Raw genomic sequence first — 16307 nt, forward strand, 5'->3', positions numbered from 1 at the left:
CAAAAGGTAGGCTACCAACAAATACGTGTAAAGAAAAAGCACAAATATATGCATTACATTAAAAAAAAAAAAAAAAAGGTCTAGAGTTCAGCACTTTGGCCCAGAAAGGTACAAGGCACAAATGAACAAACAAATATGTGCATTTAAGAATGAGATGTCTGGAAGATGAACAGCTTCTTGAGCTGAAAAACTAAAGCATCTTCCCTTTTTGTCTGGATTCTGTTAGGTTTTTTTCTTCAATTGTCTGTTCTGATAAAGGCCATGTATTTATGAGAGATGGGATGGCAACATTCAACCAGTCCCACGTAATAGCACAATGATTTTATGCTCTTAGTTTCAAGTGATGATACTTTCTGGCTACCAGCAGAGAATTTCTAATTCTATGAGATTCCTGTGGGTAATTCGCACATATTCTAAATGAGCATAGTCATAGGAAGGACTGTGTACCCATTTCCATGACTTTGGGAAGCCCTTGTAAAAATGTTCTTGTGATAATTGCATCCTTTAAGACTGAGACTGAATTGTAAAAAAAAAAATGAAAAGTTGTTTAGTGTGCACTTCAAGCATTTATTCAAATCTGTTAAATTAACTTCAATAAGTTTCTTGAGTCTAGTCTATTATATGTATTTAGTATTTTTATCTGGAACAAAACCATTCAGGTGTGCCTGCTGTTATGCTGTTGTCTCCCCATTTTCTTGCATGTGTCCACTCATTTTTCATTTTTTAAAAAACTGATTATAGATGATAAATTCCACCATCTTGAGCAATCCCCTACCAAATCGTGTTACCATATTTCTCAGATGATGTCCTGTGGATGATTTCATGGTAGCTGAACACATGCAAATCTTTTGTGTGTGTATTAGATGTGTTGGTATGGAGATGGTAACTTGTGTTTTCTGGGAACGTAGAAAGGAGATCAGTTCATCTGTTAGTGCTGTTTACTGAACAGTATCTACCAGTATGTCAATATATTATTTTAGCTTTGAAGCATGGGTTACTCCTTGAATGAGCTGTGCTGGATGTGGAAAGACCAAAGTGAGTAAGGGTTTTGAAATGTTGGAGTACAGTGGGGCACAACTTCTGCTTTACCATATACTCCGTGAAACCCCATAAATTACAACGTGGTTTCCTTGGATATAATTCATAAAGAATTACAGTTTTCAGAGGGATGTGGAATCTCGGTCCTTCTTAAAGAAACAGGAAAGTATGGTTTGTAGTGGAAGCTATGAAGTGTGCTTAAAGGAAATTGCAAGATTAGTTTTAATGCATGTCTGAAAGGACAGAAAATGAATGATGGAAGAAGTCCACCTAATAAGAATTAGACAAGGGTCATAGACAGTATAGATGTCCCATGTTTTCTCACCCTTAGGCATAAACTGAACGGCATATCACACACACCTTTTCCCCAGAGATCAGCCCTTCAAAATTGGTATGTGTGTCTTAAGCAGAAAAGCTGATTTTTCTTTGCTGGAGTAGAAGCATGGAGAAGTAGGGTTGCCAGATGGCTGCCAGCTTCTCTAGGGCAGCAGACAAGAGGAATGAAGTCCAGAGGTAACCTTTTCACAGCCACTCTCAAATTGGTAACAGTTTACAACTGAACAGCCAAAGGAGCAGCCAAAAGCTGTCGCCAATTTGAGAGTGGCTGTGAAAGGGTTAACAGTGGAGTCCATCCCTCTTGGTCTTGCTTGTTGTCCCAGGAAGAAGCTATCAGCCATCTCGCAACACTGCCTCTCCATAAAAAGACAGCTCTAGACTGTGATGCAAGAAACATATTTTTCCTACGTTCTGCCATCTTAAAAGAAAGTGCACATTTTATTTGGGGGTGTATGGCATGCAAGAAACTATGGTAAAAAAAAAATGAGCAGAAGTTTCTAATGGAAACATTTTCTTTTCTCTAGAAACAGAAGAAAACCCCCAGGAGGACATTTTCTGAAGGCCAGATACAACGTCGTACAAATCCAACCAGAAATGCTCGTCCTCCAGATAAATTTGCCTTGGAAAACTTTACAGTATCTGCTGCTAGATTTGCAGAACACTTCCGTAGTTATAGACAGCAAAACCTCCTAAAGAGGAGACTGAGTGGGGTATTTGCCAGATTTTCTTTGTTTCCTAACTCTTGGTTATTTGAGTCTGTGCTTAAATAACTTGGTGCAGGCCAGCAACACTGATTTAGGAACAGTTAGCTGGAAATTAGAAATGACAACCCAGATAATTTATACATTATCCATTCTATCTTGCCCTGTGGGGGGGATGGCTGGTGCAGGGCAGCTCTGTGCCACTGATTTCCCCCATGACAAATCAGACCTATTTGGAGGCCAGTTCTAGCCCACAGGCTGTAGGTTACTGATACCTGTGCTAAGCAGAAGGACAAATGGGTGAGAGGTTGTAAGGAGACAGGTAGGGGTTCTGGGAGCAGCTGGAGAAGAAGTGAGCACCTTTGTTTCTGGTGACTGGAAGGAGGGGAGAAGAATACTAGAATGATGATGGTAAGGGAGGGAAAATAGAGGCAGATGTTGACCTGAAAATCAAGGGCGTCAAACTAATTCAGCTCCCTGGGTCAGATGAGGGACATGGAGCCAGCCTGTAGATTGGATCCAGCAGGCAGGGCTGATCCAGTGGGCACTGCATCCAGTGCATGAACTGGACGAAACCTGAGTGCTGCTTGCAGTGTGCTGGGTATTGCGTGCAGCCTGCACTGGCAACAACCCTGCATGTGGTGGGTGGAGTGGATCCAGGGGGCATGCTGCATGTGGTGCCTGTGCCAGATTGAGTCTGCGTGCTGGATCTGGCACATGGGGTGTATGGGCCTGACCCAGACCAATCTCAGATCCAGCATGTAGGGTCAGTCTAGTGTGAGCACCTCATGACTTGTGCAGTATGAGCCACAGCCTGGCCCTACGTGCTGCATGCTGTGCATGACAGCCCCCAGTGCCATGCAGCATGCAGTACATGGGGCTATTCTGCATGTGGTCCCTGTACCAGATTGGTCCTGTGAGCTGTATCTGACACGTGTGGCTGGCCTCTGGGACCAATCCAGCCCAGCCTCAGATTCAACGTGCAGGGTTGGTCTGGCACAACCATCACGTGCAGCGCATGTCCTGGACTAGCTCGTGCTATGTGCTGTGCATGTGCCAGCCCCCAAACCATGTGCAGCCTGTGGGGTTGGGGCCAGTTTGTGCTGCATGTGGAGTGGTCTGAGACCACAAGTAGTGTTGTGGGCCACGTGATTGGGCTTAAATTGGATCCAGCCTATGGGATATAGCTTTGACAGCTTTGCTTTAAATGAAGAACCTGAGTGGAGAAGGTAGGGAAGAGGCTTCAGGAAATAATTGTTTTGCAAATAAGCAACAGGAGGTAAGGATCAAATCTCATTAGATCCCACCTCAATACCAATGTCTGATAGGACATCTACCCAAAAGAATCTATGTTAGCACTGGCATGGCATATCATGTGAATACTGATGAGCTGATTCCTCGCAGTTTTGTGGTTTTGGAGCCAGATGAACCTATTTTGGTGCATTCACCTTTTATCCTCCGTACTTTTTTTTTTTTTGCTTGTCATAGTCACTTACTTCCTGTCTTACACTAAATTCTAAGCTCTGAGGTGAGGATTCTCATGTAATGTTTGTATGATGTCTAAGCACAGTGAGGCATCAGTCCTTGGTTGACTTTTTAGGTGCCAGTACATTATAGTCACAGTATCAGGAAGGGTGGAGAGAGTAGCACTGCTAGGTGAGGAATGTGACCGACCTGAGCGAGGAAAGATTTTTCACAGGGGAAATCAATGTAGAGATGGTTCTCTACAGATGATCAGTGAATCAGGAGAGGAAGAACAGGATTTGGGGGTGAACTGGGGTTGAAATCTCATGAGGGATGTTTTTCAGTTGAGTAGGCCAAAAGAATCAACAGTGGAAGAGAATAGATTTGGGCTGGGGAGGGGAGGGGGAAAGAGAGGACTAAACAACAATGAGCGGGGCAGGGCATCCTGAATGCAGCAGAGCAGCCATGGTCACATTGATATGAGGTCATGGCTTAAAAAAAGGGGGCAAAAGGGGAAGTAGAGATGATTGCAGAGGGAACTCAGCTACGGTGAAATTGGAGAGGGAAGAGTTCTAAATCAAATGGAGAGGGACGGGGGGGGCGGAATTTTAGGTGGCAGAATTGATCCAGGGGTGAAGGACCTACAAGGGGATGTGAGTGTAGAGGCTAAGAAACCTGGTGTGGATGAGGGCATCAGTGTGAAAGACTGAGGAAGGAAGCAAGGAGGTTGCCAGGAGAGAGAAAAGAAGAATCTGGTGTCAAAGTTAAAAAGGAAGATGGCGAGGAGATGTGAAGATTTAGAGGGGTGCAAGGGGTATTACTAAAGCCTGGTTTATGCTGCACAATTCTGTTGGCGGTAGATGTGAAGTAATAGTTTTCCCTAACCAGTCTGGCTGTGCTGACAAAATCCCTCATCTGGACACAGCTGTCAACTTGTGTTGCTCCAGGTGCTATAGCTAAATCAGCTGAAAAAAGTTTGCATTCACTAGGGGGGCTCTGCCTATGTAGCCACACTTGGACAGCTGTAGGGGCAGAGGATCCATAATGCAGATTGTCACTTCCTCTTCCTTCTTCCCTCTTCAGAGAGGCAGAGCAGAATTTTGCCAGGAACATAAATAAAAGTAATGAAAAGATAACCTGGATGAGAGAGAATATTTCTTAGGGATGATTTAAGGAGGGGAAGAGGAGAGGCTATGTTTAGCTGTGGAGATTTCAGTGGATCCTTGGGGAAAGAGGAAGCAGGTAGGCAGTAGGTTTGACATATGTGAAAAACTGAACAGAGGAGAAGAGGAAGAGGAAAAATTGAGGACAGAAGAAGAGTCCTAGCTGGAAGCAGATGTCCTTCAAGGCATGAGGAAGAGTAGAATGTGGAGGCAGGTGGCAAGTGGTTGGGTGGAAGGGATGCTGAATATTTTCACAATCAGGCCCTTCAGGATTGCCTGTTTAATCCCTAGAATTAAAAACACACTCCTGTTACAGGACAAAAAGTAGTGAGATGAATTTGTTTTATAGGGTGGTTGTGGAGTGCATAAAAGGAGATCGTCTAAATATTCCTCTTACCGTCCTGTCGAAGATATTACTGAAGAGGACTTGGAGAATATCGCAATTACAGTTAAAGATAAAATCTATGATAAAGTCCTGGTATGTGCCTACTTTTCCTTTTAACTTCTTAAGGCAAACATTTTTATTTTACAAAGTGAATTTAGGACTCATTTAAGGTAAATGAAATCAAGAGTTCAGGAGACTGAAGTCCTGTATTTTATCTACGTCATGGATACAGTGTGAAAGCTCCTTCATCCTGCAGTGACACTGCTTTGTCTTCAGTTTAGAGAAATCCCCTCTGAAGAGAAAAGGTAGAGCAGTCTGCCATTGCTTGTTTTCTGCAAGCAGAGGTGCAGTTGTGATGGGGGCATTTTGCTGCTTAGACCAGTTGGTCTCCAAAGTGGGGTGCGCAAGACGATCCATTGGGGTGCGGGAAGAAAATATTAGAACTTCTATTTAGATGTATATTTATATAAATATACATTTATTGGGGGTGCATGCTCAAATATTTTTTACTGAAAGGGTTGCGCAATCAAAATTTTGGAGACCACTAGCTTAGACCACCAAATCATTTTTTTACTGCAGAGCTGTTACATGGTAATTGACATTGCCATGAATGATCTGGTCTCATTGAGACCTAGTAAGTTAGAAACAAGAGAGTCCAGATCCCATTAGCCTTCCATTCCAACTTAATAGCACTTCATGGTAATTTATGTTACTTGAGAGGAGTGCTGAAACCTGGAGTAGAGAGGGTCATTCAAAGGGAAATTGGGATTGCATTCAGTGGCCTGGGAGGCCCCTTCTACTTCTGTGTTTCTATGAAATTTAATGAATGCCTACGGTGCATCTTACCAGAATGCAGACTACTTTATAAGTGTCTGTGCTAGGGTTAGCTCAAAAAATGTTTGGTCAATTGACTGGTTAAATATTATCAAATATTTTCAAATAATGGCCAAATATTTTAAGCATTATTTTAGTATAAAAGCAAACATTGACTTTAATTTTCCATAGGTTGCTTATGTTCTTTAAAAAAACCCTGCAAATTAGTTAACTTATTGTGAAACAATAACATTACATTTTAAAGAATTTTCATGAATATAATTATTAATGTTAGGTAAGCATAGATGTGAATGATATTCAAGATTAAACAGTTCTTTTTCTTGGCTTTTATCCTCAAACCCCGGTGTCAGCTCCAACAGTTGCAACTAAATATATAAATACATTAAAGAAATAAAACACATAGCAACTATAAAAGACAAAAGCTGGTTTTTAAAATGGAGTTGTGCTAAGTAGGCAGCGGGTCAATGCTTCAAGCATTTTGCTGTTTGCTTTTGGAGATGCCTGCAGTCCCAGCAAATGGCCAGTAGGAGAAGCTTTCCTATGATGGTTTTGTTTCCTCTCTGAGTAGCTCTTGAAGCCCCACATAGCTTAGTGGGGAGAAGGGAAAGGAGGATGGAATAAAGACTAGAAGAGCAGGGGGTTGCAGGGTGGGGGGAGAGAGAGAGAGAGAGAGAGAGAGAGAGAGAGAGAGAGAGAGAGAGAGAGAGAGAGAGAGAGAGTGTGTGTGTGTGTGTGTGTGTGTGTGTGTGTGTGTGTGTGTGTGTGTGTGTGTGTGTGTGTGTGTACCCTCTGGCAGGACTGAGGTGCAAGGAGCTGTCAGTTCTGCCCTCTATGTTGTAACGGTGAACTTATATGCTACGAAGACCTGAACTGGAATTCCTTTGTAAATGCATCTGAAGGTTTCTAGGCTTTGCCAAGGATGTGGGATTGGGATCTACTAGACAAGATTCCAAAGCAGTTCTAGGCAGAGTTCATGCCTGTCTCTTGCAGGATACCTAGCATTCAGCAGGGCACTGTATAAGTAATCATGCTAGTGGAAGTTATGTTTTTACTAATGTTCTTTTATTGATCTAGTCGCCTTTGGTTCTAGGTCTGGAGAGAATTCAAGTGCCATTGTCAGCTAACAGAAATTTATTATGAAATTCCAGCAGCTGGCATCAGGAAGTTCAGCATGTCATGATGAATGCACAGAATTTGTATACATCTCTTTCCCCCTCCTCTCCAACTTCAGGGTAGTACATGTCACCAGTGTCGACAGAAGACAATTGATACGAAGACAATCTGTCGTAATCAAGGTTGTGGCGGTGTAAGGGGACAGTTCTGTGGACCATGTCTTCGAAATCGGTATGGTGAAGATGTGAAATCGGCACTTCTGAATCCAGTAGGTATTCGGTTCTTTGGTTTAAAAAAGTATAGTGTAATGATTAAAGTGGTTTCCTGTGCACTCATCTCTGATTCCTATAATATGAAATTCATGCTTTCTGCCACATAAAAGCCTGAGGGATGTGGTAATTATTGATTAATGCTGATCTTGTTGGAGTAGGGACGTGAGTACAAGAGCTTGGGTCTAGGTTGGAGCCCTTTAGCTTGTTCTTAGGCCCTCTGGATAGTGGGAAGAATACTCAAGAGCTTAGAATAAAGGAAATCAGGCTTTCCGAAGATTAATGAAATAGACTTATTCTTTCTTTCTCATTCTTTTCATTTTTGTTTGTGGTCTTTTTGTCTTCCTCCTAAATGTTTTGTGGTCCACAAGGCAGGCTCCTTGTTTTAGATACTAAACTTAAACATAGAAAAGGAAAAAACTCACAAGAACTTATGTAGTATACCTTTCTCCTTTTTCTTTACCTTCCATAAATGAGCTGAGCCCCTATCCTGTCTTCAGCACCTACTAGGTGTCTAAGTGGTACTTGGCTATCTAAATGTGATTGTATTCCATCTTGCTTTAAGAATCATTGATGCATAAGGGGCAGATTGTCTTCCTGGTTTTTTTGTAAAACTAAGTCTTTAAGTCTCAGGCACATTACAAAAGTAAAGATGTTTTAGGGATTCAAGAGGGTAGAATATACCTGGTAGGTAGAAAGGATCTAGCCCTTGGGCATGTCTGTATGGCTTCACTTCCTGTTGCTGATAGTATATAAGTCTTACCCACTTCTTGCATCGCGATCTCCATCATCTTCAGACTAGAGGCAAGCAGTTAGGCAGATTAGATGGCCCAGAGCTGCTCTGAGTGCATGTTCCCAGGGTGTGCTCGCCTTAGAGCGCATGGATGAGAGATGGACACACACAGCCACTTCCAAGCTATCTGTTGTGCTGTTTGCCACTGTCTGGTGTGTGTGAGTGGGCAGGGCTTATTTTGTTGGTAGCAGAAGACCCAGGGTCAGGAAAGAAACTGTATATACAAGACCTTAAGAGTTGTAACCTCTCCCTCCTTGGGGGTGAACCTCTCCCTATTGGGGGATCATTGGGTCCAGCCAGCCCCCTGACTGACTTATAATGAACCTTCATCTAACCTTGAGCTTCCTCTTTGAGCTTGCCTCTTTAGAACCTTTTCTCATGAAGAAGCACACCTTTCTTCCTATTTGGAGCTAATTGACTCCACCTCCTAGCATGACAGAGCAGTAATTAATGTATAATATGAAGTAGGTTTTTAGACCCTGCATCTGCTATCAAGAGCTGTACATTTTTTACAGACGTTATATTCCCTGCGGTCCCTTGTCCCTGCAGAAATGCCCAAGATATTTCCAGCTTTGTTTACTCCTATGTAACCCAATTTCTATTGTCACATGGAATCATAGAAGTAGGGTTGGAAGGGACCTTGTAGATCTTCAAGTCCGACCCCCTGCCTGGGCGGGAGAAAAAAACTGGACTCAAATGAGTCCAGCCAGGTAGGCATCAAGCCTCTTCTTAAAGATCCCCAGGGTAGGAGCCAGCACCACTTCCCTTGGAAGTTGGTTCCAGATCCTAGCCACCCTAACTGTGAAGTAATTCTTGTGGATGTCTAATCTAAACCTACTCTCCAAAAATTTGTGTCCATTGTTCCTTGTCATGCCAGGGGACGCTAGGGGAAACAGTGTCTCCGCCAAACCCTTCTCGTCCCCTAGTGAGTTTATAGACAGTCACCAGGTCCCCCCTCAGCCTTCTCTTGTGAAGGCTGAACAGGTTTAGGTCCCGCAGTCTTTCAATGTAGGGTCTGCCCGGTTGTTCCTGGATCATGCGGGTGGCCCTCCTCTGGACCCTTTCAGTGTTGTCCAACTCCCTCCTGAAATGGGGCGCACAGAACTGGACGCAGTACTCCAGCTGTGACCTGACCAGCGTCGCATAAAGGGGGAGGATCACCTCCCTGGCTCTACTTGAGATGCAAGCCCTGCCAACCATGACTTCGCATTGTCAGCCCATGTTCATCTTGGAGTCAATAATGACTCCAAGATTCCTTTCTGCCACCGTGCTCTCAAGAAGGGAGTTTCCCATTCTCTAAGTGTGCTGCTGGTTTCTACTGCCTAAGTACAGCACCCTGCACTTGTCAGTATTGAAACGCATCCTGTTTATGTTAGCCCACTCCTGTAACCTATCCAGATCTTGCTGCAGTCTTTCCCTCCCTACTAGCATGCTCACCTCACCCCAGATTTTGGTATCATCAGTGAACTTAAACAGGTTGCATTTCACCCTGTCATCCAAATCGCTGATGAAGAAATTAAACAGCGCAGGCCCAAGGACCGAGCCCTGGGGGACTCCGCTGCCCACTTCCCCCCAGGTTGAATATGACCCGTCCACCACCACCCTCTGAGTATGACCATTGAGCCAATCTGCAATCCATCTGACTGTGTAGGCATCAATGCCACAGTCACCTAGTTTTTTAAGGAGGATGGGGTAGGAGACGGTGTCAAAGGCCTTGCTGAAGTCTAGAAAGACTACGTTCACGGCAACACCTGCATCCATTGCCTTTGTGACCTGATCATAAAAGGCAATCAGGTTGGTCTGACATGACCTGCCCCTAATGAAACTTGTTGCCCTTGAGCATCATCCCTGAAGCCGGCCCATCGCAGATGTGCTCCTTGAGGATCTCCTCAAAGAGTTTCCCAAGGATAGAGGTAAGACTGACAGGCCTATAGTTGCCTGGGTCCTCTCTCTTCCCTTTTTTGAAGATGGGGACCATGTTGGCTATGTTCCAGTCATCTGGTACCTGGCCCGAGTACCACGAGCGCTCGTAAAGCCGTGCCAAGGGCTGTGCAATAACCCCAGCTAGCTCCCTCAACACCCTGGGGTGGAGAGCATCTGGACCCGCTGACTTGAACATGTCCAGCCCTTCCAGAAGCTCTCTAACCTGGTCTTCCCCAACCTGAGGTGTGGAGGCATTCCCCTCGAGTCCGTCTGGCGTCACAGCGGGGAAGTCCCGGTCCCTGCACAAGAAAACGGAGGTGAAGAATTGGTTAAAGGGTTCCGCTTTCTCCTCTGGCACAACCACCAGATTGCCCAGTGTACTTTGCAGGGGCCCCACATTACCTGGTGCCTTCTTCATCCTCCCTATATATTTGAAAAAGGACTTTTTATTATCCTTGATCTTGGATGCTACTCCTAGCTCTATGTCCGCCTTAGCTTTCCTGACAGCCCCCCCACAGGCCCAAGCAGAGGAGGTATACTCCTCTTTGGAGATAGCACCCCCCTTCCACTGGGTGTACGCTGCCTTTTTGGCAAGCAGGCATTCCCGGACGCCCTTGGTGAGCCAGTGGGGCTTCCGGGCACTCTTGCCCCCCTTGCTTCTTGTTGGGATGGACTTCCCTTGGGCCCTGAGTATTGTTTCCTTAAGGAACGACCACTCGTCCTGGACACTGAGTTCCCCTGCCCTCAAGGACCCCAGCGCCTCACCCACTAGTCTCCTCAACTTGTTGAAGTTGGCCCTCCTAAAGTCTAGGGCTACCGTCTTGCTGCAGGCCCTTGACACCCTGCGCTGGATGGTGAATTCCAGCAAGCGATGATCACTATCGCCCAGGTGGTCAAGAACCTGGAGGCCCCTTACCAGGTCATCGCCTGTGGCCAGGACCAGGTCCAACAGGGCATTTCCTCTGGTGGGACTGTGCACCTCCTGGATTAAGTGGAGGTCCTGTATCTCAGCCAGGAACCTCCTGGAACGGTCCGTCCTGGCTGACTGTTCCTCCCAGATGTCCGGGTAATTAAAATCACCCATGACAACTACATCCCTTGCCTTAAGTGCCTCTGCAAGCTGGCCCGAAAATTCCCGGTCCAGCTCTTCCCCTTGGTTGGGGGGTCTGTAGTAGACCCCCCACTGTCAAATCGCTCTCCCCATGACCCCCTTGAATCTTGACCTAGAGCACTTCAGCCTGCCCTTCCTCTGACCCCATTCTGCTGGCAGAGGAGGTGTAGTGCTCCTTGACATAGAGCGCCACCCCACCCCTTCCTTCCTTCTCTATCCTGCCTGTAAAGCCTATAGCCCCTAATGCTAACTGCACAGTCATGGGACGAATCCCACCACGTTTCTGTTAGCCCTATGACATCTGGGTTTGAACTAGCTATTCTGAGGGCGAGTTCCTCCGTTTATGTTGCTGCCACCAGATAATTTCTCTTGCCCTGCTTGACTATGCTTAAGTTTAAATGTTTGTTTTTATTGGTTTAGATTTAACTGCATGTTTCACATGGCTCTTGCAACAGATCACACAGCCTCTAAGTTAGTGTGCACAGCCATCCCTTCCTGGTACTTGTTTTTTAGGAGTAAGTTTAAAGAATAAAATGCAATCTTAGACCTTCTGTCCTAGTTCTCTGGCTTGGACATTCCATTTCTTTACCTTTGAGTTGGAGTTCCTTGGGCCAGCCTTATACCTTGAGACAAGCAACCTTAACCCAGAATCTTAATGCTATAAGGTTCTTAGTCACCCAAGTGTATACAGTTCTGGAACAGAAGGGTCCCCTTTCCTGTTGTACCCCTTTTTTGTTGGAGACATGAATTTAAGCTGATTTTGAGGAAGTTATCCTTAGCACTTCATGTTTTGCAAGGCAAAGAATCAAGCAGACAGAAGCGTGTGTTTCTGCAGATCTTCTGAGCACCTTAGAAGACTGGTTAGTCGGCATTAGTCATCAATATTTCATAGATTCATAGCCATTATGGCTGGAAGGGACCTTGTAAGGTCTTTGGGTTCAGCCCCTTGCCCAAAGGGCAGGAAGTCAGCTAGGGTCAAAAGGATCCCAGGAAGATAAATGCCCAAATGTTTCTTGAAAGAGTCCAGAGCAGGTGTTTGCACCACCTCTGGGGGAGTTTGTTCTAGGCCTTGGGGACTTGGACAGTAAAGAAGTTTTTCCTTATGTGTAGCTTAAAAAGGTCTTGCAGGTGTTTGTGATCATTGGACCTTGTCATCCCTTCTGGTGCTCTGGTGAACAGGTGTTCCCCCAGATCTTTGTGCACACCCCTTATGTACTTATAGGCTGCCACCAAATCACCCCTGATCCTACACTTCTCCAGGCTGAAAAGTTGCATAGCTTGCAGCCTCTCTTCATAAGGCCTGTTCTCATGCCCTCTGATCATGCATCTGGCTCTCCTCTGGACTCTTTCAAGCTTCTCCACATCCTTCCTAAATTGCGCAGCCCAGAATTGGATGCAGTACTCCAGCTGTGGCCTCACCAAGGCCGAGTAGAGCGGGAGGATGACATCATGGGTCTTACTCGAGATGCACTGGTAGAATGTTGCTGAAATAAAATATAGCCCTGTAAAATGCATTGCTGGACATATGGTATTGCTTTCTGTTTAAAGGCAGTAGGAAGAAGACTTATAGGCTTGGTACTGAGTTTCCTCTAATAACTATCCCTATGTGCCTTTTTCTTTTCTTCAGGATTGGATCTGTCCTCCTTGTCGCGGTGTGTGTAATTGCAGTTACTGCCGTAAGCGTGATGGCCGCTGTGCCACAGGAATGCTCATCCACTTGGCAAAATTTTATGGCTATGACAATGTTAAAGAATATCTTGAAAGGTAAGAGGAATGTTGTGGCTGCTGTAGAGCTGAGCTACACTTCAGTGTGCTGCATGAGCTTTAATTAGGGTATCTCAGAACATCCTCTCTGTCATTTCAGCTAGTGGACTTCATTCACCTCTCATATTGAATCAAGTCAATCAGAAGTCAAAGTAAATAGTTAACTTAAGTATCTCATTTTAAGATAATTGTATAGAGAAGGCATAGGTAGTTTTTACCTTAGTGTAGCTGGGGAAGATCACTAGTCATTACTGTGTGCAGCTTAAACCAAATTCAAAATCAGTCACAGGAATTTGAAACTCACTAAACCTTAAAAGCAGTGATTGTTTCAAAATGTGGAAGATATTGGACCTATAGAGATTGATGGAAAAACTTTTGAAGCCAGTCACATTCACTGGGCAAACAAATAATACAACTTAAAAACAGCCACTGTTTTATATTGAAAAAAGTAGCTTTTTGTCAGATGTTTGCTTTTGTTAAATGGACTCCGAAAACAGTTGTTAGTGACCATTTGAAATAGAAGCTTCTGGGTTAAGGAAGAAGTCTTAGATCCTCCTAAGATATAATGTTTTTTCCATCTTTTTCCCAGTTTACAGAAACAACTTGCTGAAGATGAATGAGGATGCTGAACATAGCTGCCTGACCTGGATAACTTGTAGACAGATATTTACTTCAAAATAATTAGTTCAAGGTTTAAAAATTTATACAAGATAGAATTGTAGAATATAGCATAACATTTCTGTTAGGATTTTTTTATTGATTGATCTTAATCAAAGATCTCTCCAAAAATATCTTGGTTAAAGGAATTTATGTAAAATACATTCTTTTTGTGCATAAACACCTGTATCTAAAGTGGAACAGTGCTCTTAAAACATGGATGGGTGGTTCTGCAGTATTTCTGAAAACATAATAGTAGGGAACTGTGTAAACCTAAAGAGTTTTACGAATTTGGATCTTAATATTATTTTGGTCAAAGCAGTATTTTTTATTTATATGAAATCATTGTTAACTCCAGTGTGCATGGGGTATGCTTATATAATCTATCCAAGGACACACAAGGGTTCTCCCCCCACCAATGACCTGACAACAAGTATAAGTTTTCTGAAGCTTTCCCCACTGGGCATGAGCAAATCCAGTAATTTCATGCTTAGTCATTCAGTTTGTGGGCAAGCATGGGGTTCAGCTTTGTAAAAAAGGTATCCGTTTCCTTAGTTTCAATGCAGTTCCATCAGCTTTGGCTGGAATGAACATGCATCCTTCCACTGAAATATTTTTTTTAATGCAAAGGGTACAAACTGACAAACCCATCATGGTAAAAGACAGACATTGCAGGGCTTTGGTATGATGCTTGCCAATTACAGGTTTTTTTTATATGATGCACCTGCTTTCTGAGCCAGCTGCTTTAGAACAATATTACAGTTTAATTTTACATGGCAAAGTTTTTAATCTTTTATAATAACTGTTTTTGGATACTGTTTTGATATGTATGAGACGGCATACCTGCTTAGGTAAGAGCAGGCTTTTCAGACAACATTGTTTAAAAATGCTTTTATTGCAATCTTGGATTTATGTTAAAATTTGTGTAAGATACTGTATTTTTTCTATGTAGAGAAAATAAAGAATTATCCAGAGAGGAACGCTGAGAGTTAAAACTGTGCTGAGAGTTTTGAGGCTTGATAATGTAACACAGCTAACCTATACATGTGGGGAATAATGTCAGTCAACACACGTCAATCTATTAGGTGAAGAAACATGCACACATGATATAGAAGGGGGTTGTCATATAATATGCTGTACAGCATGGTGCGATATGTAGGATGTACTATAAACATAGTGAGATGAACGTGATATCTGTCTGAAAGTAAGGTTGTAAGAGCAGCTGTTACCAGAGGCTCAGTACTAAACTGCCAAGAGTAAGGCTACTCCTGCCAACACCCACTTGGCTGACTTTTCTTTGCTCCTCAGGTTAAATGTCCAAACATATGTGGAGCCTCGGTTTTTAGTTTTATATATGGGACATTCGTATATGTTTCTGGTTTCCTGTTGATCCATTGGTCTAGCTCTTACAAAGATGACTGGCATTGCTGGAGTCAGATCCTTGAGCTGGGCTTCAGCTATGACCCCTGACTGGGTATCCCATCTGGCTCCTGTAACAAAATATGCCCAAACAGTTTAGCAACATACAATGTACACAACTAGTAGTAGATTGCTATATCCTCAGGAGTACCAAAAACAAAGCTAAGATAGGCGCAGTTCAGGTTGTAGGCCAGGTGCGACCCAATGCATCCTACCATGCAGCTAAAGGCAGGATGTCTATGGCACAAGGCAGCAACAGTGCTGAGACATGCCATGCCTACAGTACATGCTGTGTAGGAGCTAGAGTAAGCAGAAGTGGTGGGACATGTCTTAGCACTTCTCTGTGTGCTATGTCTTGAGCCTTCCTATTGACATACAAGATAGAATGCTGTGTTTTGGACCTGTCCTTCCAGTTGCACAGCTTTTAATAGATGAAGTGGCTGTTCTTTAGTGCGCTTAACTGAAATTTGGTGCTGTAATGTGGCCTTTGGTGCTGTAAGTGTAGACTTCTGACACTAGCAAGGTGTGAGGCGTTATGCCAGTTTGTAGCAAGTGCAACTTTTGCGGGAGCCATAGAATTAAAGCATAGTGAGAGGCTTTGTCTTCACAGCCCAAAAGGAGCAAGACAACTTAACTACAGCTTATTATCTCTGTAGTACTGTAGTGGAGACAAAGCTTAGGAACCTTCCACCTGGTTTAAACTCAATTAGCTACAATCAGAGAACACCTGCTGTGGCAGGTGTTTAGAACAGAAAGGCCAGATTCATGCCTCGTGCTGAGAAGTCTCAGATAGGATAGACCTCAATGGGTGGTGAACATGCTCATCAGCACAGAAGCTTAGGTCCTAAAAGCAGTGAAATAGGTGTAATATGTCAAATGTACAGACCCTTAACATCTTTCTAAAAAAACTTAGCAGCACTGTTTCTTGGTGTGTGCACAAAGCACCTGTAGAGTTTGAGTCCTTTTACCAGGGTGAAGGTCTGCATTAGAATCTCTTCATCTAAGGGCTTCTCATTTAATCACACAGTCCATTTGCCCAGGAAGCACATCAACACTGTGAGTTCTGATTAGTGTTGTACAGCTAAATGGCAGCTTTTTAGCTGCATAAATGCCACTGAGGGCCAAAAAAAAGTGGAGGCCAAAAATAGCTGAGTGGGTAACTAGAAACCTGCTATTTAGCCACACAAAGGATTAGCATTGTACAGCTAAATAGCAGCTTTTTAGCTGCATAAATGCCACTGACAGGTAGTTTTATTACTGCTGCAGTGTTGGTGCATGAAAGTGCACATGTAGATGGGGCACAGTGGGTTGTATACAGTTGGGTATGTATATAACTA

At 43.8% G+C, this 16307-nt stretch overlaps 2 protein-coding genes across 2 annotated transcripts in view; one reads left to right on the forward strand and one right to left on the reverse strand.

The window, feature by feature from the left end:
* The window catches only part of CDCA7L (cell division cycle associated 7 like), a 35098-nt gene extending 20567 nt beyond the window's left edge, over positions 1–14531 (forward strand). Inside the window, exons 6-10 of the mRNA XM_090046786.1 lie at positions 1899–2084; positions 5052–5180; positions 7153–7302; positions 12758–12894; positions 13484–14531. Of these exons, the coding sequence (XP_089902912.1) occupies positions 1899–2084; positions 5052–5180; positions 7153–7302; positions 12758–12894; positions 13484–13514 (633 nt within the window). The 3' untranslated portion in view covers positions 13515–14531. The remainder of the gene's footprint in view (positions 1–1898; positions 2085–5051; positions 5181–7152; positions 7303–12757; positions 12895–13483) is intronic.
* A 138-nt stretch (positions 14532–14669) lies between these two features.
* DNAH11 (dynein axonemal heavy chain 11) overlaps positions 14670–16307 on the reverse strand; it is a 270299-nt gene continuing 268661 nt past the window's right edge. The window contains exon 81 of the mRNA XM_090046787.1: positions 14670–15041. Coding sequence (XP_089902913.1) covers positions 14794–15041 — 248 coding nt within the window. The 3' untranslated portion in view covers positions 14670–14793. The remainder of the gene's footprint in view (positions 15042–16307) is intronic.

This window comes from Crocodylus siamensis, chromosome 5, assembly GCF_052110815.1.
Source record: "Crocodylus siamensis isolate JL-2025a chromosome 5, ASM5211081v1, whole genome shotgun sequence".
Classification (NCBI taxonomy): Eukaryota; Metazoa; Chordata; order Crocodylia; family Crocodylidae; genus Crocodylus; species Crocodylus siamensis.